The 27,187-nt window shown below is 48.6% G+C and overlaps 1 protein-coding gene and 1 non-coding gene across 3 annotated transcripts; both read right to left on the minus strand.

Moving 5' to 3' along the window:
* Positions 1 to 19,096: 19,096 nt before the first annotated feature.
* EIF5 (eukaryotic translation initiation factor 5) lies at positions 19,097 to 26,640 on the minus strand. Of its 2 annotated transcripts, XM_033062494.1 has the most exons (13): positions 26,564 to 26,640; positions 26,201 to 26,393; positions 24,704 to 24,898; positions 23,886 to 24,165; positions 23,567 to 23,648; positions 23,164 to 23,336; positions 22,725 to 22,836; positions 21,915 to 22,054; positions 21,259 to 21,417; positions 20,901 to 21,062; positions 20,494 to 20,658; positions 20,140 to 20,274; positions 19,097 to 19,495 (listed from the first exon to the last, which is right to left on the minus strand). In XM_033062494.1, exons 4-13 carry the CDS (start codon positions 23,955 to 23,957, stop codon positions 19,403 to 19,405), a joined length of 1,293 nt encoding a protein of 430 aa, XP_032918385.1. In that variant the 5' UTR covers positions 23,958 to 24,165; positions 24,704 to 24,898; positions 26,201 to 26,393; positions 26,564 to 26,640; the 3' UTR covers positions 19,097 to 19,402. The 2 variants fall into 2 exon arrangements, with proteins under 2 accessions (XP_032918385.1, XP_032918384.1); XM_033062493.1 differs by lacking the exon at positions 24,704 to 24,898.
* Positions 22,256 to 22,379, minus strand: LOC116998395. The gene has a single exon (XR_004418376.1). It is a non-coding gene; the product is annotated as a small nucleolar RNA SNORA28 (small nucleolar RNA).
* Positions 26,641 to 27,187: the final 547 nt, after the last annotated feature.

The following is a 27,187-nucleotide window of genomic DNA, read 5'->3' on the forward strand; positions in this document are numbered from 1 at the left end:
CACATACACACACACACACACACACACACACACACACACACACACACACACACCACCCCCCACGCACATATTCTTCTGTGTCTGCATGTATATAGCAGGAAATCTTCTGCTCCCCTCGTAACAGACCCTTCTGGTATCTCTAAGCATGACACACACTCCCCTTGGGAGTCCATGGAGGCTGTAATGTCTAACAGAGTGGGATTTATTTCATTCTGTAACACCTAGGGAGAAGACTAATACTATTTTCTAAAGTGCTGCATTGTTTTTGGGTTAATCTATATTGCTTTTAATATTTTATGTATGTGAATATTATGTACTGCAATGAAAACACCCTTATATCTTTTTCTAGTAAGTGCGTCTTTCAAAACTAGAAATGATGTCAAATGATGGAAAGGAGCTCTGGGTCTGGAAGGCACAAGGAAATGCATAAAAGATGAAGGCCTATTTATGTTTCTCACACGCACAAAAAACCCTCCAACCAAAAAAACAACCCACCTACATTAAAGAAACACTATTCAAGCTACAAAGAAAACCAGCCAGCATGTGGCCTCTCTGTACTTGCACATTAGGATCCAGGCTTTAATTACAGGACTTCACGCTGCCTTCCCAGAGGCCCCTGCACACAGGACCTGCACTGGGAGCAGAGCTGTGTGTGGGAGAGGAATCCCCTTTGCTGGGTTAGCTGGGTTACAGCAGCTACCTCCACCAGGAGCAATATACATGCAATGTTAGCGCAACAGAACAGGCTGATTTCCTCTATGCTCAGCAGAGAGCTGCTTCAGGTATCTCTCCGTGCAGGACTGTGGCTCTGGTGTTGTTCTGCTGGTATGAACCATCCATTTTGTGCATGGAGATGAGCCTGGGTGGGGAGCCTTGAGGAAACAGTGAAATGGGAAACCTGCAGAGGCAGCTCTGCTCGGTTTCTCCTGCCCCTGGAGCAGCCAGCTGTGTGACCTCAGCTCTCTGAAGGTCATTTGCACACATGCTCACATCTGTGGGGCTGCTCCTGGGTTCCAGAAAAGCACATGGGAGTCCCCAGCAGGCCCACCTGGGGGGTGACAGGGCCAGCAGCAGAGACAGAGTACAGAGGCCACTGGGGAGCAGTGTGATGGGATCTCATAGTGTGTTTGTCCCATTGAAAGGCTGCCATCCACAAAGTGTCAGCCAATGTGAAATGTGGGACCAGAAGGTTTCAGCTGATGTTGGAGGAGAAACATAGGTGGGAATATGTGATTCTTCCCAGATGTTGCAGGGCACACATTCTAATGGGGAGAAGGGACTCCTCTTTCCTGCTGTCCCATATACTCTGAGGTTCACTCCTTCCTTTCCCCTAGCTCCTTATCCCAACTTGCCCCTCCTCAGCCAGCTTACCCCATCTCAGACTTTCCCCCTCTGTTCCCAGGATGCCCACACCTCTTTACCTCTTCATTCCAGAGCTTTCCCAAAAGGTCAGGGACGAAATATGTCATCTCCCAGCCTCCCCCTTGCCAAACCACCTTGACCGAGATCTCCTGGTGTGGCAGCCAGCTGGCACATCTTAGGCCAGCCCTGGTGGTTAGAGCCTGACAAAATATGTCTGAAACAGGTTTTACAGAAAGAATCCTGTGCCACAGTGACAGCAGGCAGTGCTGCCAGTCAGCAGAGACATCCTGTGCCTGAGCAGCCTGCAAGGCTGGCAAAGGCAGGGCGTGTTCCTGCAGGCTTGATTCCTGGTGGCCACGTGGTTGTAGGCATTAGAACACGAGTTGTGGATCATTCTGCCTTATTAATCGGGGAAAATAATTGGATTGTTTCTCATTAATGTCCTTCAACTCCACCAGCACTGGGCTTCATGATGAGCTGGTTCTGGAAACCAATTCTGCAGCTAGGAACAGACATTCCTGCTGAAGTCAGTGTCTTCTACTTTCCATCAGGCAAGGTGCTGGCTCTGAAATTCCTTGCAGTTGCCCTCTTTCCTGAGGAAGCTGAGTCCATGCATGGCTTTGTGGGCTTGTAGGCATTTCATAACTTAATAATAGGTCACATTAATTCATTTTTTTGCTCTGCCTTTACTCTTTAGAAAGATGGAAGTTATTTTTTAAAAATAAAGCATTGCATATGCTGTATGTGGGAAGTGGTGATTTCTAGCTATGGACTGAGGGGGCAAAACTGTATAATTTAAAACTGTATAATAAATAATGAGTCTGATGCCTGTGTTACTGTGATTTTGTACAAGTCTAAAAGTGGAGTCCTGAAGCCAAGACTCAGCCCATATCACTCCATTGCAGAGCTCCAAAATAGTGGAAAACAGATCCTTAGTTAAACAGGATTTTCTAAAACTTTATTTTTCCGTTCAGCTTATGAGCCAGGCCGTAAATCCATGGCATGATTCAAACATGTCACTTTTGCACCAGAAGATGGGCTGGGGTAGGTGTGGAGTCCTGGCAAGACATCAGGAAAATACCTGCTCATCTGAACTGCCTCAGGGCAGGTACCCTCACTTGTCCCAGCTGATGAGCTGGCCCTGAAGTCACAAGGCAGCCCCAAACCTGCAGCATGCTGTTCTTTGCCTCTGATTTCTTTGACAGACACGAGTGCAAGGCAGGATGAAATCTGAACTTTCTCGGCACTGTGAGTTCAGAGATGTTGCTGCTGGTTTGCCAGTTCTTAGCCTTCCTTGAACATCCCCACATTACCATAACTTTGCTGCCTTGAGGGGCTGAGATGTTTGAGCTGAATTCACAGCACATGCATTCAAACACAGAATATGGGCAGGGTGAAAATCCAAACCAAACAGCAGCCACACAAAATGCTGAGGTACAGTTGTCCAGATGATACTCGTGTCCAGCAACTGCAGACTCTGGATAGGAGGGAAGGTGAGGCCCTCTGCTCTGTGCTGCTGGGGATGCTGTCCCAGGAGATGGCAAAACTTGGCAGACTGGACCTGTCTGCAAGGAGCCCAGGGCAGACTGCTCCCCAGGACACAGGCACAGCCCCTCTCCTTCACAGCCTCTCACACTGAGACAGAGACACATGCGATTTGCCGTGCCCACACATCCACTGCAAGTTCCAGGGGCTCCTCAAAGGCCTGATCCTCCTTTTGTGCCAGAGGGACAGACAATATCTCCACTGCTGGCTGCAAAGTCTGTCCTGATGTCTCCATGCTTAAATAAGAGAAAACTCGGGTTCCTTCACAGCAGGAAGAAGGTTCCCTGGACAAGGGAAGAAGATATCCCTATTCCTGTTCTTCATAAGGACATAGGAATGTCCCTATTCCTACAAATGAACCCTTTCATTACAAGTAGTAGCAGACCTTTCACTACAGTACACAGCAGGGAAAACTATAGGTTTGGATGCCAACCAGAAACTTTCTAGTCTCCTGAATGTCCCACTTTTCATCTCCCTGACCATCCCTGCAGTTGCAGGACCAATGCTGCAGCAGGATTCCTTTGTCTCCATGTGTGGGAGGGATGGGATGGTCTTTCAGTGGGTTTGTCTTTCCCTGGGAAGGAAGATCTCTAGGGCCATGGCTCCCCATGCCTGCAGCAGCTCCCCTTCCCTGGGGCTGGCCACTGCATGCCTTCCCAGTGAGGTTACACAACGGCTGTGGGGAGCAGCGTGTTAGGACAAGGTGTGTGAGTCACCAAAGGTACTGGAGTCTTACATAACCCCAGCATACATTTCTGGAGTACACTTCATCTGAAGGGGTTGTCAGGAGCCCTGACTAAAGTGACAGCCTGGGAGGAGCAGGGCAGAAGAAAGCTAATACTTCTCTTCCTCCACTCCTTATATTTGATCCAGGAGGCCTTCCTCCACTCCTTCTCCAGATCCAGGTGGCCTTGGTCATCCAGGGTGTGTCCCATCGTGTATGACGACATCTTCCCTAGGAGGGGCTTCATTGTGGTGTTTTGGACAACCAACCACAGATGAACCTCAGATCTACATAAACAGAACTAATTTACCTCTAAACCCTCTGTGTTCTGATTCTGACTTCGCATTCTCCATCAGCTGAGCCTGCACAACCCCATTTTTCCCTCTCTGCTCTTCTCTGAGCTGGTATAATGAGCCTTTCCTTGGATTTCTGCCATCCCGTCTGTACAAGCTCTGGGTCTACTGGAGTACAGCACTAGCAGGGCTGACATGACATGTTTGAATCCCCTTGTACAGGACACAGGTCAGATCTCAGCAGAGTCTACTGGGCAGAAGGACTTCACTTGGCTCACAATCCATCCTGCTCATTGGCAAAGAGGGACACAACCCAGCTTCCAGCCTGGGAGTGTGGTGCACTCAGAGGTGTCGTTTGGGAGAGTGTAGGTGGGGATCAGAAGAGTTTCCAAGTGGTGGGGTAAATTTCTGATTGCTTTAACTGTGAACTGAATACATCTTCCAATTCCCACATCAAGTCTCACGGTGCAGCCAGTATTTCATGTTTCAGGTTCAACTGAAGTTTCAGAGAGCTTTTCTGGCTCCAGGATAGACTCTTTAGGCAAATCCAGAGGAGTGTGAAAGGTTATGACATTAGCTTCTTGTATAGGAGAGAAAGTGGCAAATGAAGGAATCTCTCAGTATGGTTTAGATAATTTCTGCATGAACAAACCTTTAAGAAAACCTTGGCTCCCTTCCAGCATGGAAGGGGAACACCACCTGCAGCTGCTGCATTATGGGCTCCCCTGATGGCTGAGGTTTTCTGCAGAGTAGCAGAGCATGGCTGCTGTGGAGGCACCCAGCAGGGCCAGGGGCTGACTCACCAGCAGCCAGGAATGATGACACATGGACTGGGAAATACTGGCACAGCTTGGAGCTGGGCTTTGCAGAGCAGTGTCCCCTGTGGACACCAGCACGGGCTGGATCTTTGCAGAGAAGCAGAGACTGGCCCCTGGCACAGCTCCCTCTTAGCTTGCTGGGGGTTTCTCTCTGTGGAGAAGGGTTTCAGGGTTGAGCTTGGAGGCTGCAGATATCATGTAATGAGTAGAATACATTCCCAGCAGATGCCTCTTCCAGACATGTCCTAGCTCATTCTGGGCACCCTGTGCAACACCTTTCCCCAACAATGCTCAAAGGCAGTGAGGAGACTGAGAGCTGCCTCACATAGAGAAAAAGCCCCTCTGCTTGCAGTCAAAGGGACACAAAGGTCTCCCACACACTTGAATGCCATGAACTACTCGAGTTCCATACCTGCATATCTCCATATCTGACAAACACAGGCCAGCTCTGCAGGCGTTACTCATTCCGGTGAGCCCGGAGGGGTCATGTGAAAGAGCCATCAGCTTTCACAGCTGGAGAGAAATGATGCACTTGGCAGCACACCCCATGGCTGCAGAATGAAATGTGAGTGTGCACACCAGCACTGAGCACCCCTGCTCATCCCTGGCCAGCCTGGGCTTGGGAAGAAGCAAGGCTGAGGATAACAACCTCCTCACTGTGGTGGGGCTGCCTGGCTGGGAGCCTGGGACTGCCTGGGGCTCAGATGGCAAAGTGCCACCACACCACATGGGGCTGGTGCTGTGGCCCTTGCCTCACACCACTGCTGGGCCATCAAACCCACAGAGGAGTCGGCCCTTTGGGGTTTTGCAAATTTTGACAGCCCAAGGTGTGCCCCAAAACAGGACAGCCAGGTGCTCCTGCTCCAGAGTCAGGGCTCCCCTTCCCTGGGAAGCAGCTAATCTTAACTGGGTACACGAGTGTCAACAGGTGCCATGGAGGGAAGAGGGACGAGGGGATATTGGTGCAGCTGGAGGAAGTATTTATAGCTGCTTTTTAAAAAACCCTGTATAGATCACATCTCTGTTAACGTATGTAACACAATCGGGAACCTGAGCTTTTCATGATCCCATGGCTGCAGGATTTCCTGTGGAATCCTCTATGGGCCACAAAAACAAGCTAAAAATAAATACATTAAAAAGAGACTCATACTGAAACATGGGCATGCCAGTGCTTCCTCTCTGACCAGTGAACTGGATAGTGGCAAGCAGAGTAGGGAAGGGGATAGTCCCTGGAAAACTCTCTGCAGTTACTCCTCTGGTGGGACAGACCCCAAAGGGCTCTAGGCATGCAAAGGTGAGAGCATGCACCAGTTGGCAGGGGTTTCAGGAGTCCCAAACAGAAGCAGGAGTTATGGAAAAGTTATCCATCAGAAGAGAGCAGAAAGCAAACCTGGAGAGCCTGTCTCTCTCCTGTTCAGGCTGGTCCTCAGCTCCCTCCAGCAGCCACACACCAGAGCCAACAGTGACACAACCCAGGCTCTGGAGAAGCAGACCTGCACATTTGGCATGCCCATGTATTTTAGGAAAAGACGCAGAAGTCATATTTTCTTGTGCACTGAGAGATTGAAAAGGCCACCAGTCCATCCTTCACAGCTACTCAGCTCCAGTCAGGCTGGCCAGCAAAAGGCAAGAACAGGGTTTTGGCACGGCTATGATGCTCCCAGACCAACCCCCACAGGTAGCCCCATCCTGCTCTGCAGTATCTCCCAAGGCCCCATTGGCACAATAACTTGTCACTGCCACATCCCCACAGCCAGGCCCGGGGCTCCAGCTCAGTTTGAGATCATGGCTGAGATAGGATGCAGTTGAGCTCAGGAGGGAGCAGTGGGGAGCAGGCAGGACCTGGAGAGGCTGACAGCATGACCTGGCAGCTCAGCTTCTCACCCTCCCCTGGGCTCCCCAGGGTACCAGGACAGCAGCTCCCCTCCGACAGGCAAAGCCATCACCTCGCTGCTGCTGCCTGAATCACACATTCCTGACACCTGCATTCACTGTGTGGGACCAGCCATTAACGGGGCACATCGGTAAGAGCTTGTCGGAGCCACAAAGGTGTTGGGGAGAGGGGCGGTGAGATTCCCTGCAGCTGAGCTGATCCCGAGCTTCATAGCCCCTAATGGGATTCAGTCGTTCCTTCCAGCAAATGCCCTGCAGGCAGCAGTGATGGAAGGTGGCTCTTCCCGCAGATCTATTCAGCCTCTGCCTTTCTTCCAGCACTGCCGTGCTGCACAGCAGCTGCCAGCCCTGCACACTCCCTGGTGGACTTCTGTCAGGAACGTGTGCTCCTGGCTGTGTCCAGCCTGTGCTCTCTGTGGTACCTCTCCACACAGAGCTGCCTCCTGCAACCCACACAGAGGCAAAAGCATCCCTACAGGGTGGGCAGAGGGAGATAATCTGGTACCTCTCTGGGCGTGTATCAAGCCCTCTCTCTCGCTAGGGGGGCAGGTAATGGGATTAGCGAGAAGGCACCTTGGTTGAGCTGCTTTGGCATATGTTCCCTTCCCCCAGCACTCTGCTATTAGCTGCCAGAGATGAAAAGCTGCGATGTGCAGAGAGACAGCTGGAGGTGTCAAAGATATCACCTGCAAGCTGCTCTTTGTGGGGATGGGTGAGAGCAGCCAGCTGGAGGAACCAGAGCAGCCTCATAGCACAGGGGAGTGTGGTCAGGGAGGCTGCTTAGCCTTCTCCCACTCTGCATCCCCACCACTGCAGGGGGACTAGCCTCTGGCACTGTGAAAGTGCCTCCATGTGCAGGAGCAGTGGAAGGAAAAGTGGCTGCTGCAGCACAGGTGCTGGGGGACTCTAAATACTATCACCAGTAAAACTCCCTTCCCAATGGGGTGTTTTGTGCAGAATGAGCTACAGGTGTAAGGATTGACCTGGTTTTTGTTTTTTGGGTGATTTTTAAGCAGTACCCAGGGAAAGGGTGTGAAGGAAATAGTTTTAACCATTCTGTGCAGGGGGAAAGAAGGTCTACAGGGAAAAAGGCTGTTTACCTCTGGTGCCTACCTCTGTTCACAGTGTTTGGAAGTCAGACCCTGCCTGCTTGGTTATTTCTGGATATGCAAACTAGAGAAGAGTAGGATAAGGCCCTTCATGTCTAGGCCAGTATCATCTCTCATCTTACATGCTTTAACCTCTCTGGCTCTGATACATCCCCTGTCCCAGCATGTGCAGCCATTCAAAACTCTTCTGCAAAGCTGCTTTTCCTGGCTTGTTGCTCTGACAGGTTTTCTTTATATCACTTCCCTAGCTCTTCTTTCCTCCTTGGATCCAGGAAAAAGTGATCCACCTTTTACAGGAAGGCTCTTTATAACATTTTGACTTCAAACCTGAAGGGCCAGCTAGAGACTGAATGCTCCTTTGTGTCCCAGCAAGCAGTCTCCATCCAGCAGAGGTATTTTGTCTTCACAATAAAGTTCTTCCAAATACTCCATCTTCTTTTCAGGCCTTTTTAAACAACCTTCCATTAAACTTCAAACATTAAGCAAATCTAGGTACTTGCAAAGTTCCACTTGCTGCTGCAGCTGTGATCCTCCAGTGGGTCTGAACCACCCCTCAGCCCCATACATGGCTGCCCCACTCAGGCATGGCCTGTTTTGGGGTTTTCCCCTCCTGCAGCAGTTCTGTGAGCCTTGAGTAGCCTCAAGGACCTCCTTGAACCCACTTTAAAACTAAATCAAGCCACCCTCTGCCATCACCCTTGTTGAATGTCCTCCTTTCAAAGCAGCAGAATTGAAAGTGAATCAGCCCTAAAACACCCTCCCAGCCTGGGATGATATGCTCAGAATAGCACTCAAAAGAGCACAGGTCTATTAATACAGAAGAGATGGGGAAAGGATTGTTTTTCAGAGATGGATTTGGCGTTGTTTGAGTAAGATTTACTTGGAGTCAGTGTATGGCATCATGGCTGCTGTGGAGGCAGACACATCAGTCAAGCCTCTCCTATCCCAGCTGGATGGACTAGACAGAATCCTGTCCTCACAGGACTGCAAGGCTGGGGCTATTTTTCTGTAAAATTAACCACATAGGCTCACAGCTTCTCTCTGTCCCCCAATAAAACCAAATTCCTGTGAAGCTGGAAACCTTGATTAACAGCCTGCTACAAGTGACAAATCCCTGGGGTCTCACTGTATGTCCAGAAGACACTGCTTGAGGGTAAACCTATGCTTCATTTCGCTCTGGAAAAGAGAGAAAGAACTGAGCTGTCTTCAAGGAAGCCTACCGATTCACAGAAAAAACTAGGGGAAAAAGGTAGTTTCTTTGGAAGTCATTTTCTCTTAAGAAGTTCTGTCTGCATTTTTTATTAATGATACAACACCCTGGATGTGTCAAAAAAATATGAGAATACATTTGCTGGTGGGGAGCTCCAGCCTTGCAGAGTCAGGCAGTGCAGCTGGGCTGTCATTTGCTTCTTGGAATTTCATTTCCTAATCAACACATCCATGAAATGACTGTATTTTCAAAGCTTAGTTTCCAGAGCTGCTGTGATCAAAGACAGGGGAGGTGGGGGGAAAGCAGGGAGGGGGAACCTGCCATCCCCATCAGCAGCCCAGCACAGAGAAATTACCTGCCTGAGAAAGCTTAAACAAAGGATGGTTTAAGTCCCTGCCCTGGCTTTAATGTTTCAGAGCCAAACAAGAAAATAGGGATGCAGAGACACAACTCTCATCATATTCCTGCTTTGGTGAAAAAAACCATCACTTCTTAGAAACGTGAGGACCACCTTGAGATTTGCAGGATCTGGCTGTTCCCTTCTGGCTCAGGAATGCAATGGAGAGCTCTGGAGCAGAGGAGAGGGGCCTGCAGGGACCCTCCTGAGCCACCCTGTGCTGTGGGGGTGACACCAGTCCCTGCCTTCACCCTATCCCTGCTAACTGCATCCATCACCCAGGTCCTGGATGATACCTCATCTGCCTTTTTGCCTTTGGTGTCCAACTGGTCCCACGGACAGACTCGTGAGCATCTGGTCTTACAATTGTCAAAGAAGAGGAGCTCAAACACATTAAAATTGCCCAAATCTGATCCAGGCAATCAGGCTTTTGCTTCTCTGACACCTGCAAGGCCATCAATTCATTTGTCTGGCAGTCACCTTAAAGCCCTCCCACAAGGAAGCTATGCTTGTCTTTGAAGGATTTAGGAAGAGTGAGAAAAATAATTCTGTAAAAACACACAGGCCCCTCTGGTGTCTTCATTTATCAGGAAAAGTCACTGATGATTTCCAGATGATTTTGGGTTAGTGGCTTTCTCTGTCCTTTCACCCTGCCTGGCAGATCTATATGGATGCAGTCAGATGCCAACAGCAAGAATTTGGACAGCTCAACCTCCACCAGCCCATCCCACCACCCTGCACCACCTCCCTCACTGCCCAAGCAAAGCCAAAGTGCCCAACCCTGCTTCCCAGGACCAGCTTGAGGCAGGATCATGTGGGGAGCTCTCTCTTCCTGCACTGCTGATACTCTTGGCTGTTGTGCTTTTCATTTCAGTTTTGCTGTGAGCAGCACGATCACACGAAAAGAACATCACAGGAAAATGAAGAAAAATAAATGGATTCTCAGATTCACCCCATTAGACCACTGAGCAGGAGCTGGATGGTGTTGCCATCAGTTTTATTTTCTCTGTGGCTCCCTGCAGCTCTGGGTATGTCCATGCTAACACAGCTCTTCAGAGGTGTTTAATTACAGCATCCTGGGTACCAGAAATGCAGATGGAGGGGAGGCCCTGGGGCTGCACGGTGCTGCATGGTGAGTCACTGCTGCCTTAAAGAGAGGGGACCATCTTCTTCCCAGCACATCCTGTGCTGGAGGAGGAAATCTGAACACCCAAGATCATCATCAGGGCAGGGCAGGTATCCATGCAGGCAAAGCAGCAACTGGCTGTGTGTGCAGGATCTCCTCACATGACATTTGGGTGAGTGCAGCTGGTGAAATGGCTCATTACAAGACATGTTAGTGGGAATGAGTCAGGTAACACACAGATGTGGAGATGAGGTAGTTTGTTCCTGCAGGTAAAACTGCTGCTGCGGGTAAGCAGGCTGCATGTGGCCTGACTATTTCCTCCAATGATGTCAAAGGCATCACTTTGCTCTCGTGCACCGAGATTACACGGATCAGGGTTTTAAGGCTGGAGAAGATAAAAAAGCAGGTTGTACCCGAGTGTGACATGGATGTACCCATGGGTCAGGTGTGATGGAGAGGGAGCTGCAGATCTCCCTCTCTCTCTCAAATATTTTCTTGACAGTACTTCCAACAAAACAGTATTTTCACTACTCTCATGCCCTTCTCATCACACGGCTCCCACTGTTTCCTTCCAGAGGGACATCTCCATCACTGCAATGGCTGAGCCACCCCAGGGCAGAGGGTGACAAGGCAGCCACTGTGCCACCTCCCTGCCCCAAGGCTCCTCACGTCTCTGGGGGCCCTGCAGCAGGTGCGACTCCAGCAGGGGCAGGTGCGAGGCCAGGAACCCCCTTTCCATCCGACACAGAGAATTTTCCACTTACTCCCCAAAAACGTGCATCAGACAACATGAGCTCAGTGGGTATTGGGAGGGAGAAGTCCAACCCTGGTAATTCTGTAGCCAGATGCTATTCAGGAGGGTGAAAATTGGAAGGAAGAGGATTTTTGTGGTTTGTTTTTTTTTTTTCCTTTGTGATTTTCTTTGCTTTCTTATTTTTAAAAATTTCTTCCTAGTTTTTGTTTGCTTGTTTGGCTGTTGTTGTTTTTGTGTGGTTTGGTTTGGTTTTGCTTGGTTTATATTTTTATTCTCTTTTTTTCTCCTTTCCCCCCGGGTCCGTCCCCGCTCGGGGCCGGGGCGGCGCCGCCGGCGCGCGGGCGCCCCCCAGCGGTCACTGCGCTCCGGGGGCCGCGGGGGGACCCTCGGGTGTGTCCATCACCGGGATACGGCATCAGCGGGATACGGCACCACCGGGGCACGGCATCACCGGGATACGGCACCACCGAGACCCCGGATCACCGGGACACGGCACCACCGGGACACGGCATCACCGGGACACGGCATCAGCGGGACACGGCATCACCGGGACACGGCATCAGCGGGACACGGCATCACCAGGGCACGGCATCACCAGGGCACGGCATCACCGGGACCCCGCATCACCGGGACCCCGCATCACCGGGATACGGCATCATCGGACACGGCATCACCGGGACCCCGCATCACCGGGACCCCGCATCACCGGGACACCGTATTCCCAGCACCCTACCTTCCCGGGATCCTGCATTCCCGGCACCCTGCATTCCTGGCACCCCACATTCCCGGGATACCACACTCCCGGCACCCGTTATTCCCATCACCCTGCATTCCCGGGATCCCGCATTCCCGGCACCCCGCATTTCCTGACCAGCCCCCGCAGCGCCCCAGTGCCCGGCCCCAGCTCCCCCAGCCTGATCCCGCTGTCCCCGCCAGGATCTCGGCCACGATCCGCGGTCCCTGTGCCCCACGCAGCCCTGCCCGGCAAGAGCGGCGGATGCTCGGGGTTACAGGTGGCACCCAGGCCTTGTGGCGGGTCAAAAGCTGCCCCTGTGCCCTCCCCATCCCACCTGCCCGCCTGTGCTCTCCCAGCACGACGCTCAGGGGCCGTGCACGTGTTACGGTGATGGGAGAGCAGGGTCACTCCCGGCTGGGATCCCTCCTGCAGCCTGGGGTCGTTCCTGAGAAATGCATCTTTGCCACTGTCACAAAACACAATTCTGTGAGGAAAAGTAGGTTACAGAAAATTCCCAGCGCTGGTGGCTTCTCTGACACCCAGGTGCCTCCTCAGGGTGTCATCCCTCTGACAGCTACAGGCGCCTCCCTTGTAAACTCCAAACCCACCACTGCTGACCAGCCCTGGACCAAGGCACAGGCTGACTCCACAGCAGAGCAAGTCCCGTGGAGCAGGAAAGGCAGGAGACCTTCCGTGGTTATCAGGTCAGGCCCTGAGCAGTACCTCTCTTTGACTGAGCTGAGAATGGGTTCATGGCAAAGCGGGAAGGCAGAGGAAGGAACTCGTCATCCCCCATCACCCTCTGGCCTCCTGTGTGCAGGGCAGGTTGGGTCATGAGTGCGGCCGCTCCTTCCCCATCCTGCACACATCTGCAGGTTTTCCTGCAGAACAGGTTTTCTGGTATTAGTGATACCACTGCTTCTTTCTGTCTCCCAGTCCCACCCTACAGTGCTGAGGTGAAAAATGAAGGAACAAAGGCAGAGACAGTATCATAAAAGACTGTTAAAAAAAAAAAAAGGAACTGCAGCAGTTGGTGCCTTGTGTTAGTGAAGCTCCACAGCTCCTCAGTGCACATCCCTGAACGCCCCCAGAAAGGCTCTCACAACAGACAGGTACCTGCTCTCCCACTTTTCCTCCCACCAGGAACACTCAGTTCCCCTTCAGTGATTCAGATAAAACCACCCCCTTGCCCAGGAAAGGCCTGTTGGTGTTACTAAACAGGAAGCCCTCACTGATCACCTCTCAATTCCGATCACCTCTCAATCCTCACCACCCACACACTACAGCCACCTTCACTTCCTGGCTTCCCTCTCACCGACCCAGACCAGGATGCAGCCAGCCATGCCTGTGCTGCTGAGCCTGGCTTCCCTGTGTCTCTCCAGCCCACATGCTCCTGTCCTCTCCAAGAAACACGTCCAGAGCAGATGTTTCACCCAGGCACACAAACCTGGCCATGCAAAACCGAGAGCACCCCCAGGTCCACACAAGTGAGGAGGTTCACAGAGGCTGCTTACCCATCTGCACAGCTCTGGGGACTCCAGGAACACCTCTTGCTTCCCACAGCATTTTTTTTTCCCCTAGTCAAATGCATTGCTCCCATCTTCTGGTATCAGGATTGACCAGGAGTAAGTCAGGAGGACTCATCACCCCTGCATCTCCTTGGTTTTCAGTCAGCACGAGGAGTGCACAGTTGATTAGTTCTCTCTATATGTTGCTGCTTTTTAGGGTGGGTTTTTTTCATCCCTGGACTCACCTTCAGCAAGCTGTCCTACCTTCTAAAACTTTGGCTCCTCCATTGACTTCTGTGAAGGTGTTATTCTCCAGTGATCTTTGTTGGGTAGCATCCAACCTGCTTTTCTCACAGAGTGGTTTTCCCTTCCCTATTTCTGTACTGCTCCACCTAAGCAGGGATTTTGCGCTTTGAGGTGATGTGTTCCTGACAGCAGCCTGAGTGGCTGCAGCTAACACATCATTCATCTTGTCTAAACTGTTTCTGGGATTTTGACAAAGTCCACCAATAATCAAGGTTTTTAAAAAAATTTCCTTAAAATTGCCCCTTCTGCCTTCTGGACCTTTTATATAGGCATCTTTCAGCAGAATAAATCAAAACTAAAATCTAGCCAATCCTGTTCATGGAGAAGGCAGGGAAAATGCAATCTCCTGTACTAAATGTCAGCTGATAAATAAGGATCTAAAAGAGATTGTTTAAAATCCCATTACTTTCTCCACACAGAAGAGTGTTTTTCTGTCTTTGGAGCTGTGCTCCTGTTTCCCATTTTGCCTGGGTGTGCTTGCCCACCATTCACAACCACCCCAAGTTGCACAGCACATCCAGCTGGAACTACCACCTCCTCCGGCTTGTGATACAGAATGTGAGCACAGGCTGAAGGAACAAAGGTGGCAGGATATGGAAGCTTTTAAATCCAGTTTTCCCAAACCCAGAGACCACCCTTAGTCTTGTCATTTAGTATTTTATTTCTTCATTTCATCTTTTCCTATGTGAACTACTCTGTTCACAATTTGTATGCCTGTGCCTTTGTCCATAAGAGTGATTATTAAATAATAAATAATTTATTAACAATTCCCTGGTAAGACAGGGATGGGATTCTCCTGGGGAAGTATACTGTCCTCATGTTTCTTTTAAAGATGTCAGATGTCTACCTTAATTGCACAGAATCAAAGCCAAACTCCATTGACGTCAATGCAGTTACCTGGGTTTTATTAATATCAGATAAATATAAAAAACAGTATCAAGCAAAAATTCACAGAGAATAATAAAACACCCACACAAACCTCCTGTTGAGTTGCTCCTGGTGCTGATACTTCCCTTATTTGGAATGTATGGCTGCAGTGCCTATGACTCCATGCTCAGACCAGAGCTCTCCTTTGAATGGTCTCTTTTCCCCTTGAGAACATAAAATGCAGAAAATGCCTCTAACACCAGAGTAAGGGGATGAGATTAGCACCAGAAAGAACAGCTCCAGACTCGGAAAATATCACAGACCTGGGAGCAGGAACAGGCTCTGAACCCCCTTTCCCCTCCTTGCAGGTGCGGGACTGCCTGTGTCCGAGCTCCAGTGCAGTGCAGCTCAGTAACCTCAGAGCTGAGTGATGTGGAAGGACCAGTGTGAGAAAGTCCTGAGAGAAAACATCTAGGGCCAAGGTACCTTGGCACTTGGGCAGGGCCCCTTGCAAAGCTTGTGCACCCCCATGAACAGTCTGTGCCCAGCCCTGTGCCTTGCTGGTCCCAGCCTTGCCTTACTGACCTGGCTGCCTGGCTTCACTCCAAACCTGTCCTGTCACAGCTGGTCTGTGCAGCCAGCTCTGGAAGCCAATGCTACCCCATCCACAGGACACGGGACTGGTAATTTAGCCACAACAAATTAGCATAAAGAGCCCTAACTACTGAGTAAGTAATGACTTTGAAGCACATGCAAGTAGAAGAACTGAAGTGCAGAAAAGATGGTTTAGCATCAATTTGGTTTCCCTGACACTAATCACAACAGGAAGAAGAGTTCCTTCTGTTTACTGACTGGGATTGAGTGAATCTGTTTCTTAGGTTCCTAACCCAAACTATCCAGGATGTTTTTCAATTTTGTTTGAGAAAAAATGTAGAGTTATAGAATTTTACTGAATAAAAGCAGCATCACCTGGGCACTGAGGCCATGCCCTTGATGGATGTCAGCTGCAGCAGCTCTAAGGAGGCTGTGGAGATACCCTGGTGCTGGTCTGCACTAGGGAAGGAAGTGACATCTTAGGAAAGCTGCTTGCTCAGTGGCCCCAGAACATCTCCTCAGCAATTCCAGGTCAAAAGACAGATTTTGACACCACTGTGGCAGCAAGATGATCATCTCCAAAATGAAAAGCACAGATGCCAGCAGCCTGTCAAGCATGTAAGTAATCCAAACAGCTCCAACAACTTTATAAACCTTGAGTTGAAATTTAACCCTGCAGTGTTTCACAGATAAGGCTTAAAAGAGCAGTATTTAATTGTTTTCAATCTGCTTTTTTTTTCTTTACTTCTGGGTTTTCTGTTCCAGAACTTCTTGGTTGAGTAGTGTTACTGCATGCCAAGGAGTCAATCCTCAGCAACAGGCCTCTGAGGCTCTTTGGGACTAATTAGTTTGAAAAGAAAATAGCTGCTACAGTTTGAAAGGACTAGTTGGGGGTCAGCTACTTTTTTTCCATCTCTCCTTGCCATTTCAGTTCACTGCTTTCACTGGGAGCCCAGAGGTCCTGTGATCTTGATTACAACTTTGCAGCAGCCCTCAAATGAAAGAACGATTCATTACAGATCATTACATTAACTGTTTTTCAGAGGTACCTCTCCTTTTCAAACAGCAAGGTTCAGAACTTGCACACCTGGAAGACACCCATGTGCTAAGCATTATTTATTATAAATCAACTTTTTAAACTCTGTGGTACAAATTACCCAAGCTGTTTGACTTGGAGATCGGAATCTTTCAGCAAGCCTCTTACCCCGAAGAACAGGGCACAGTTTAGCGGGGAGGAATGACAGCCTCATGGTAATGACTCACACAAGGGGCCTGGTCGAGGTGACCTCTAGGGGAGCACCACATCAAGGGTACTGGAAGGAAAGCCACGACCACAGTAAGGTAAAACAAAAGCATTGAGCACATTTCTGTGCCTACTGCAATCCCTTCAAATCACTTTTCCCATCGTTAGTCCTCACCTCACTACAAGCCTGACCTGTGCACGCTCAGGAGCAAAGATCACACTTTGATCTAATACACCTCTAACCAGATCCAGCTGAGGAGGCACTGGCCTCTAATGAGAACTTGTAGCTTCTAACAGATAAAAGTAAAACCAGACAATTTCGCTTCTTACATGCACAACAGTCAGGATTTCAAACCCTGGCTGAAGCTGCTGAGCCCCAAGCAGAGTTGGCAGCTGAGCAGCTCCTTGTCATGCTGGGTGAAGAGAAGCTGCTGCCACAGGTTGCTAAACTGCAGCAAAGCTCCCAATCTTAGGCTCTGCAAGATGAGGGTTTGTAAAACTGAGGTTAATGGACCTGCCATGAGACCCTGCACTTGCCCCAGGGCAGTGTTCACACTGAGGTGACATGGTACAGCACCAAGTGGGGGGAATCACCCAACACCGTTTCCTTCCCAAGTGCCAGAAATCTAACTTTGAAGCTTGGAGCAGATTTTATCTGAACTCCAAGTTGCCTTTTGAAGATGTACTTGTTATTTTTAATCAGATAGCAGAGGCAATACATTCAAAGACTCATGAAACCTTCAAGTCAGGCTTCCTTCCCTAAAGAAATAGTCACACAGAAAACAATTTTTATGAGCTGGTGGAATCATTGGTTAATAATATGTATGAGACAGAAACAGCAACATGAATGTGAAAACAGGGTCAGAAGTGTAACTCAGCACCAGGAATTTCATAGTGACAGCCCCAGCACTTTTAGAAGTCTCCACCATGACTGAAATTAGGGCACCACTTTGTGATACACTCACTGATCCACCTGTGGGCTACTAACAGACAAAAACACTTCCACTCCCTGCATGCTCCCACCATGTTTTACACCAAATCTACCATCCTATTGCTTTGGTATGATATCATCACTTCACTGACCCTATAAAAAACTTTTTTGGGGTGGATTTATTTCCCAGTTTCCCTGGAGGAAGGAACAGGTATGGTTTGCTAATCTTAACATCCTGAGGGAAAAAGCCAAACACACAGAGATTATCCCTATTGGTGGTAGCCTGCAATTGCCATCAAGTCTGCCCTGAAACGGGACTAACCACTCCAAAATGGGACTTGACTGATGTCACCTATTTGGAGCAGCCAACACCACAAAAAAATGTACTTCAGACAGAAACCTTCTGGCCACACGAGCAACACTTACCAGGGTGTGCTCACAAGTTACACAAGGGAGGCATGTGCTGCACCAGGAGGAACAGATGTCTTCCTGAGAGGGCACACAGAGATTAGTAGTCCATTTTCCAGGTTCTCAAACACACATGGAAATGGACACCGTGAAAACACAAACCTGGTTTAAAACCAATGCAGAACAGATTTTCTTTTATCTAAAAGAAGCCAGGAATAAACCTGTCTCTAAATTGAAAATTGTAGGTTTCTATTACAGCAAAAAGAAATCCACGTAAGATAGGGCACTTTGAAATGCTCTATGGCTTTACTCCATCGTTCTAGCTGTTTGCCAGAGCTGTTAGTGCCCATTGATGACTCACTGCTAGGGCCACATGCAACACAAAACACTGCAATCAGAACGTGTAGCTCAAGGCACCCCTGCTGTAGTTACCCAAACACAATCTTTGCTTTTGTCCAAGTTCTGACAGAACCACCTGACTAGAAAAAGCAGCTCACCGTGTGCTGCAGCCTTGATCTCTCAAAACTTCTGATACTGAATCCAACAAAAAAGCTGAAAACCCAAGCCCACTGTTTTCCTGGCAGACAGCTGTGAAGGTCAACAAAACCTCCACCCTTAACTACTTGCTGGCCAAAATCTGTCACCCACTATGTCATACCAGGTTCCTGATTCTGATAGACCAGGCTTCAGGCTTATTTATCCTGCTTCTAAAGGATATTCCTCAAGATTGGTATTTAGGATCATTTCCAGAGATAAGCAGGTGAGCTTTGGGGACTTCTCGCTCAGGGTGCCAGAGCTCCTCCTCTGCCCCTCCCTCCCCAAATGAGGCTGGAGCTGGTCACTGCACAGCAGCAGCCATGGCAACAGCCAGCGCTCCTGAGGGGCAGCACACACCAACTGCAGTACCAACTCCTGCAGCTTTAATCCTGGATTTGGAGCTGTTGAGAACCACAGCAAAGGAAAAAACCCAAGCCAAAACCCAACTCCTGTAGTGATTACCAACTGAAGTTTGTTTTAAAAAAACCCAAGCCACCAAAGATCAGAATACAGACAGCTGTCCTGTTTTAAGAAGCTGGCAGCTACACACTGTTGATTACCCAACACTTGCTTCTTGCCCAGGTTTCCAATCTCCACTGTTGGTACAGTGTTTAGGGATAAGGTGGAGGTTGTTTTTTTGTCTCAAGAGATTGTCATTGTGTGATCAGCTTTGCAAATATCACTGAGCTGTGTAAATACTTACTTGAAAAGGTAATAAGGGGGTTGAGTCACAAATGAAGATTGACCAAAACCAAATCCTTTATTTCCACAACTGTATAAATGTGCTCCAAGTATGTGTCCAACACAAGTTAGAAAAACAAAATAGAACATGCCAGTTGCAAACTAGATCAGTTCACCGACGTGCTGACTCCTTGGTATTAGGCTTAGTAACACAAGACCAGTCACAGTAAAAAGATACATTTTTAGAGTACAAAGTAGCAGGATGTTAAGCCATTTCAGCTTGTGCACATACAAGTCACACTTCTGGCAGAAAATGCAGAAAAGTTTGCATTACTATGCTGGAAGCTATGTTGCATCACTTTAAATGGCATCAATATCGATATCGTCATCTTTATTGTTTGCAGGCTTCACAGTTTCAACTTTAGGTACACTGGCAGTTGTGGAGTACACCACCTGTGGAGACAAGACACTTCTTTAACTACAGACCTACTGCCACTAAGCACTGCAGCAATTCCAACACCCAACCACCTTCCTGACCACACCACGAACCCCTGCTTTGTAGGGCAGAGCTGTGCACGTGCATACGGAGGAAGCAGCATTTCCTACTCAGGAGCAGAATAAATACAATGCTGGGAGGAGAACAACCAAACAATGCCTGTGTAAAAGCACTCCTAGCCACAGCCAGCTGGAGTGTAACCAACAGATTCTACCTAGGCCTTAACTATGAGGAAAATGATTCTTCCATCAGCTTATCTAGCAAACACACCTGCATTAACTCATCTACAACATGAGACAGGATGCTCGATACCACCTGTCAACCTTGCACTGCAGGAGCTGCTATGGTGCAAGAGACTGCCACTGTGGAATGGTACTGTCCTGGGCTACCCAGGTGCAACTGCATTACAGTGATCTCATGTAGACATCTGACAACAATTAGCAACACTTAAAGCATTGTAAATAGGAGTGTTGCTCCTGTTCCCAACATGCACATTTATACTCCCAGTAATCCATTTCAGCACCAGGACAAGGTTACAAGACTTAAGAGTGCAGGAACAGTGCAGCCTTGGAGCTGCTGACAGTAAATGAGCCTTTCCTACCTCTATATTTTCATCTTCATCCTCTTCTTCATTACCGGAAGATTCTTCTTCAGCTTCCTTTAGCCATTTAATAAATGGTTCTGCTTTGACACGGATTTCTTTGGCAAGATCTTTTGAAACGTATTTCTTTGAGGCCTGAAAGACAGATTTCGTGTGAGCACTGAAGGAGCTTACACCAGATTGTACCCAAATAGTGCCTTAACTGGAACTCTGATCTCACCCACTGCCTTCCCCAGCCTATTTTCTGAAGGAGGCTTCTCGCTGCACAAGCTACACTACACAATGGAGAAGCCAGATGCAATAGGCTTCCTTCAGGTATTTAATTGCTACAGTACATCACATACTGCCCTTTACCTTTTCTGCCCAGCCAAGGATGACTTCTTCTTCCAGAAGATCTGCATCATACATTTCCTTCAAAATATGTGGTATTTTTGAAATAAGCTGGGACTGATGCATAGCTACCACACACTCGAAGCCATGGAGAAGGTACCTCTGAGCTTTCTTGTTGTTGTGGCAGAACTAGAATTGTGATAAAAGCAAAAGTGATTAAATAAGCTTTTTTTACCTTCTTTCCAGGCTGAATAGAGCAGAAGCAGCTCTATGAGATTGCAAAGTTTGCAATAACTCATACTATCCTTCCCAGCAGTTCCCCTTAGCTAAGTTTAAAAACAAAACAGTACAAAAAGTCCTTCCCCATAGTACCAAGCAACTGCTACTAAAAACCCCAATAGCTGTCACAAAGAGCAGAAGAGACAGCTTACACGAAGGAAGTGACGTCTGTATTTTCTGATTTGTTCACGAATCTTTTCGTCAAAAAGGACTTCAGTGAGAACAAGTGGGCCCATAGCCTTTACATCCAGTCTCTCTGCTTCTGCTACAATGTCTTTGTCAGAAGTATCGATGACACCTTCTTCCTTCTTTTTCTAGAGAGAAACAGGTACAGAAACATTTTAATGCCACTTGAGGTCTGCATTAATGCTCTTTGCAGTCATCCCTTCCCACTGCTGGTAGAACAGTAGTTGGCAGAAGCTTGAGCAAGCTGCTTTTAGTTTCCTTACAAACATTTTGTACCATTACAGCTGAGTGATTACATCAAGCCAACAACCAGAGAATAGTTACCTTTACAAAATCAAATAGTAAGTTGACTCTCTCCTCTACAGTTCTTTCCAGGTCTTCACTAAGTGTGAGGTTCTTTGCATGATCACTGATTTCATCCATTCTACGCCTCTGGGCTTCTTCTGTTGTGTCCTCACCCCAGTCATCATCATCCTCCTCCTCCTACAATACAAAACCAAACCACACAATATTACTGCAGGCTTAGTATTACGTGAGGATAGAAGTTACACAGACTTGACAGCATTTTTACAAAACTAAGGAAATGTTTATAGTACCATTTGCAAGTCAAAGACCATGGAGAAAATGCAAACATAGGAAATAAGTAATGGAAGCTAGACCTAATCCTATAGTCATCTGTAGGGCTACCTGAACTGCAGTTTTACCATTCTACCTGGTACACAGGAGACAATCCTGTGTCTGAGAGCGTGATAAAGGACAGGCAGCTTTCACCTAGCAAGGAGCACAAATGCTGGTACTGATGAGTTAATAAAGCTGCTACAGAGGAAAATCAGGGACCCTTCTACACCAGCACTAAATTGTGGATACAGTGAGACCTTTAGGTGCAATGCTGACCAGCAAGGAATGCTAGTGATTTCAAAGGTTTAAATCTGAGCAACACACCACACACCCTTTATCTCCCCACTTTCCCTTCTACTTACCACAACCTGTGGAGGAGTAATCTCCTCTGGTGGTGGGGGTGGAAGTGTCTCATTGCTGGACACAGAACCATTCTCTTTGTCCTTGCCTTTTCTGTTCTTCTTCTCCTTTTCTTTCTTTCCTGTACCAGTGTCACCACTTTCTGCAAGTGAATTTTAATGTTTTGTTCTATGAGCTAAAGCAAACTAGAAAGTTCCTGCACCTCTGCCAAATCCCCAAGTGGGTTTGGATGCTTTCATTAGCTGCAAGTTATGGATAGTACCCATCTCCAAAAAGACTCAGGGAAGATGTACATTTGGTGGGGAAACCAACAGCTGCAGTCAAAGTCTTGTTTGTCACTAGGATTGTCCAAGTCTATATAACAGGTGACCTCACTAAGCAGAGATCCCTGGAATAGGTTAGACTTTTCTATTCTAGCAAGCTTAAATTGCAGCAGGCAACTAGATGCTTACCACAGAGTGTTGCTTGCACAGATTACAATTCGTGTTTACTGCAGTTTTTACTTCCTACTCTCATATTTCATGCTGACCTAAAGGAACAACTACCATAAACTACTGCCAACTACATTCCTTCCTTGTAAGTTTTGTCCTGCACAGGCCAATGCAGCTTTGAACAAACAGCTCTACTTGGGAAGGACACATTTGCAAGGAGGAAAGACATTATCAGCACAGCTCCTTCATCATGATCCCCAAACACACTCTAGGAGTATGCTGGTGCCTTTTTACATTTTAATTAGGTGTGAGCTATTTATTTATCTACTTCCACTAATGCAGAAGTTCTTTTTATCCCTGAAAGTAAGGAAAGGCACTTACCAGGTGGGTTTTTGAGAATGAACGTGCAGAGTTTATGGTTTGTGTCAAGCATGCCTCGATAGCCACAGGCTTTGCAAGAGTTACCTATAGTTTGTTTCTTAGGATTGACATGCTGTAAAGAGAGAACAACCTCCAGTTAATTTACCACTTATAGAACAACTGGTTTAAAGCCTAAACTTGATGTCTACATTATCATCTCCAATGATTAAGGCAGAGATTTAAACACTTTGTATCACCATCTAAAGACAAATTTAGAATTAGCAATTTATCCCAAAAGTTACAAACTGTAACTGAGATGTAAAATCTTCCAAACGGTGCAACAATGTGTACTTGATTTTCTGTTTGTAGATATTCACGTCTGATTCTAACTTTGCACCACTTCCACAAATCCAGTACAGTGTTTCCACAGTGTCACTGCTAATACAGACAAAGCACTCACCAGATCAGTTTCAGGATTCTCACACTCAGGACAGAGAACAAATTTTTTAATGAATCCATCCAACATGTCTTGCAGCTTATTCGCCTCATGAGATCCATTGACAATGTAACGGTCATTCTTAACATCAAACTGGGTCTGTGCTCCCAGCTCACAACCAAAAAATTTGGTAGGATCTGTAAAGGAAGAATTATAGTCACTACCACTTTCCTAACTTCATTGTGATTTGTAAATAGCAAGTAAATAGGCTATTATTTCTTTCTGTCCATTATTTAATCCTAAAATAAACATTTTTTTTCTTATAAATCTTTAACAAACAGTATTAATGCTTTATTAGCTAATTAACACTACTACTTCAAACACAAAAGCATTAAAAAACGCTGTGTCATTCCACACTACTACTTACACGTTGGAGGCCGATTAAGCGCCTTTGCAACGTCAACCATGTTGACTATAACCGTCTTTATTCCATTTCCTTTGCCCTCCACCTGAAGAAAACAAAGTTTTAAGGTTAAATGCTTGCAACAGACAAACCCAGTGTGCATTTCCCATTTAAATAGACCAAAATTCTGCTTTGAAGTCCATCTCCTTCCAACGCCTAACATGCACTTAGTGTGGACTGAAGGGGCAGACACCCTCCCTGCCCTGAGTGGCCAAGCATTACCATGAGCTCTCTTTCCCCTCCTGGGACAGCACTCCCTGCTTACAGCTGCTTAGGAAGTTACCTTGGCAATCAGACGGGGCATTTTGTAGCGATAGAACTGATCTGAAACACTGCGGTTGACGTTGACAGACATTTTGCCTTATTAGTAGCTTTATCAATAAGATGAAGAGATCTTTGATTGCAGTTTTTTGGTATCTTCTGTCTGGAGAAGACGGGATGACATAAACGACTGCAAGAGTTCTCGGTCTCTGACATGAAAAAATTTTCGCCACTGAGGCTGTAAGGTTCTTGCTTGTATGCTATGTTTCCCCAATACAGGTACCAGTGGCTGCGCAACAGCTCTGCAAGTATTAACAAACACAAAAAAATTAAGTTTAGTTTAACGTACATCAATCCACCCTTGCTACAAAGCTATATACAAAATTATATTTAGAGTGAGAAAATAGAAAAGTACATTTGTTATGCTATGGTTTTCTTCAACCAATAAAACTGAAATCCGGGCTTGGCTTGTACTCCCCTAAGGAACTTTTTAAAAACTGCACTACAAAGCATTTCACCCTCTCTTACTGCCCTAAAACCACTGAACAGCTTACAACTAGTTCTTTATACAATTAACTCCAGCAGGAGCTCTGGGATCACTCAGGAAGGGCACACTCCTTGATTCATTATGCAAACCAGTGAGTTGCACCATAAGGGTCATGTGGCATGATTTCAGACTGAAGGGCACAGGAAATCAGGAGAAAGATTTGGAAATCCATTTCAAATTCCATGATAGCATGAACTTATCACATAAAGTGAAGTCTGCCAAAATGTTGAGAAATATAAATAAGACGAAGCAGCAGCAATCTGTAGCCCAACATAGTCTTTTACATGGCTTACCAGTTTTTGGATCGGAGTGGAAGAGAGTTGAAAATTACATAATTCTCCCTCTCACTTATGGATTCTCATAGCAGCTTCTGTTGAGTTCTGACTTAACAATAAGCCTGATAAGTCTGACAGAAGTTGCTTCGCTGTAGAAAGCCTAGCAATGCAGAGGTACAGAGCAGTGCAGCAGCTTTTCCAGTTGACTTTTTTCTTGGGGAAAGGGAGGAGGGGGAGGAAGGGGAAGGAGGATGAATCCTATTATTAACGTTGCCTTGAGCAGTATTTACATATTTAAATTAACACGTGCCTCTATAATCAGATCTAAGTACTTAAGCCACAACTAGACTACACAGGCAACCCTAACTACAGAGCATGGCTATTCTGACACGTCATCATGTTGTTATCGTTAATGACAGAAGCGTTGACACATTAAAAAAGCCTTCTTAGCATTTATGCGTAAGAGTGTGCCTATGGTGCAACAGGATCCGAGTCCCTCTGGTCAAGTTTACAACTTCTTTACACAACAAGAACACGGACTTGAACCTGCCTTGTGTTCTACATTAGCCCTGATACAATTTTACCCTTCCTCAGCAAAAAAGCACACCGCGGACTCGGTTTGAAACACACCATTTCCTTCCCCAGGATGTCTAAAAAGAGCCACCGCGTAACCTGACCACGTGTTTGCAGAAGCGCTGAGGAAGCGGCTCTCTCGGTGACCGAGTTCCCAGAAGGCGCGTACCGTTTTTCCCTCCTTCCAGAGTGCAGCATTTGTCTGCTGCAGGCTAAAGCTCCCTCTCCTGGTCCCTACGACACCTCATCCCAAGCACCACCCCCCTACACGCCGCGCACGGAGGAGAGAGCGGGAAGACAGACCGACTCCCTGCCGCACAGCGCCGCGTCCCCGCCCCGCTCGCGGTGAGTCATAAATGCAGCAATTAAGCACTGAGTCAGCGCCGGGAGCCATGGGGGAGTCACCCCCGGCCGCGCATGCGCCGCGCCGCGGGCCGGGGGAGCTCCGCCGCCCCCCCTCAGCCCGGGCCGCCCCCCGAGTGTCCCCGGGGCCGCCCCTCAGGAGCGGGGGCCGAGCGCCCCCCCCCGCGGCCGGTGGGAACTGCGCCACTGCCCCCCCCGCCCGGCCACAGCGCGGGAGGCGCGGCCCCGCCGCCGCCATCTTGTCTCGTCGCATGGCGGCGACGAAATGAAATAAATAATAATTAAAAAAAAAAAGCCTCGTCCCCCCCCAAAAACAACCAAACAATAACCCTATAGCTGAAGATCTACGCCTTTTAGAGTTGAATTTTGTTGCGCGTTTTCATGTTGGTTTTCTACCCCCGGCCGTTTGCTTCTCTTCGCCCACCCGTCAAAGTGCCGGACGGTTCGTTACACAAAACCTCTGCAAATATCCACCGTTCAGCGACAGCCTGAGGCCCCAGCCCAGCCCAAACCGCCCGCCCGCCTTCTCCGCCCTCACCCCACTGCTCTCACCCGCCCTAGCCCACTACTAACACTCACCGTTTTCGTCCAATAAAGACATAAACCCAACGCTGCTCGCCCCGGGCTGCGACGAAGCCGATTGTGAGAGGAGAACACGGCCGAGGGGGCGCTTATATCCAGACGGAGAGGGAGGCGGAGGCGGACGCCGCAGCCTCCGGGTCCCGGCGTCCTGGGGCGTGCGGTATCACCAGGGAGAGCGAGGCCGGGCAATCTGCGGGCAAGACACAATCAGGAGCATCGTTAGCGGCGGCACCTGTGAGGGAGAGGGAGGAGAAGGAGGGGGGAGAAGAGGGAAGGGGGGAGGGAGAGGCGGCGAGAGGCGCGCAGCTGAGGCAGGAGGGGCCGGCGGACGGGACCCGGCAATGGCTGCCCCGTACTCACCTCTAGAATGTTCTCGCTCCGACTGAACAACGCCAGAGCTGGGATCAATCAGCCAGCGGTGCGCCCCGCCCCCCGCTAATACTATTGGCTCACCGCTCACCTCGCAGCGAAGCTATTGGCTGAAACCTCGCCGCTCCCCTCGCCTATTGGTGAAAGCCACTATCAATCAAGGCTTTGCCTCCCTCCCCCGTGCCCTCCCCCACGCCAGTGCCCCAAAGGACATCGCGTCTACAGCGATCGAGTCTCGCGAGAGAGCGCGGGGTGGGGGGCCCGGGCCGCGCGGGCCGGGCCGGTGCGGCGGGGCTGGGGCTGGGGCTGAGGGGCCGGCGGGGGCTGAGGGCGCTCCCGGCCTTCCCCGGCCCTTCCGTCCTGCCCGGTGTGCCCAGACACTGCCCCGGGGAGGGTGAGCTCCTCCCTGGAGGGCAGTGACCTAGTGCGTGACATCTCGGCAACTATGTTACAAGTAATAATACAAATAATTTAAAGCAATTAAGTAGCTGAATAAGTTGTATTTTTCCTGCCCAGCCGGCTTTCGGGGTGTGGGAAAGAGCCTGTTATTTAACTCCAGTGTCATAAAGGCTCAGCGTTGGGTGGCTCTGGGTGCCTGGGCTGCCTTACAAAGGA

Source organism: Catharus ustulatus, chromosome 6 (assembly GCF_009819885.2).
Source record: "Catharus ustulatus isolate bCatUst1 chromosome 6, bCatUst1.pri.v2, whole genome shotgun sequence".
NCBI lineage: Eukaryota > Metazoa > Chordata > Aves > Passeriformes > Turdidae > Catharus > Catharus ustulatus.

Excerpts from the sequence above, each read along its gene's own strand:
- EIF5 (XM_033062493.1), bottom strand. The coding sequence starts at position 23,957 with ATGTCTGTCAACGTCAACCGCAGTGTTTCAGATCAGTTCTATCGCTAC. Across the intron at positions 23,337-23,566 it reads GCTTAATCGGCCTCCAACGT|ATCCTACCAAATTTTTTGGT; the intron begins GTAAGTAGTAGT and ends CTTCCTTTACAG. Across the intron at positions 21,418-21,914 it reads TTACTCCTCCACAGGTTGTG|GAGGAGGAGGATGATGATGA; the intron begins GTAAGTAGAAGG and ends TTTGTATTGTAG.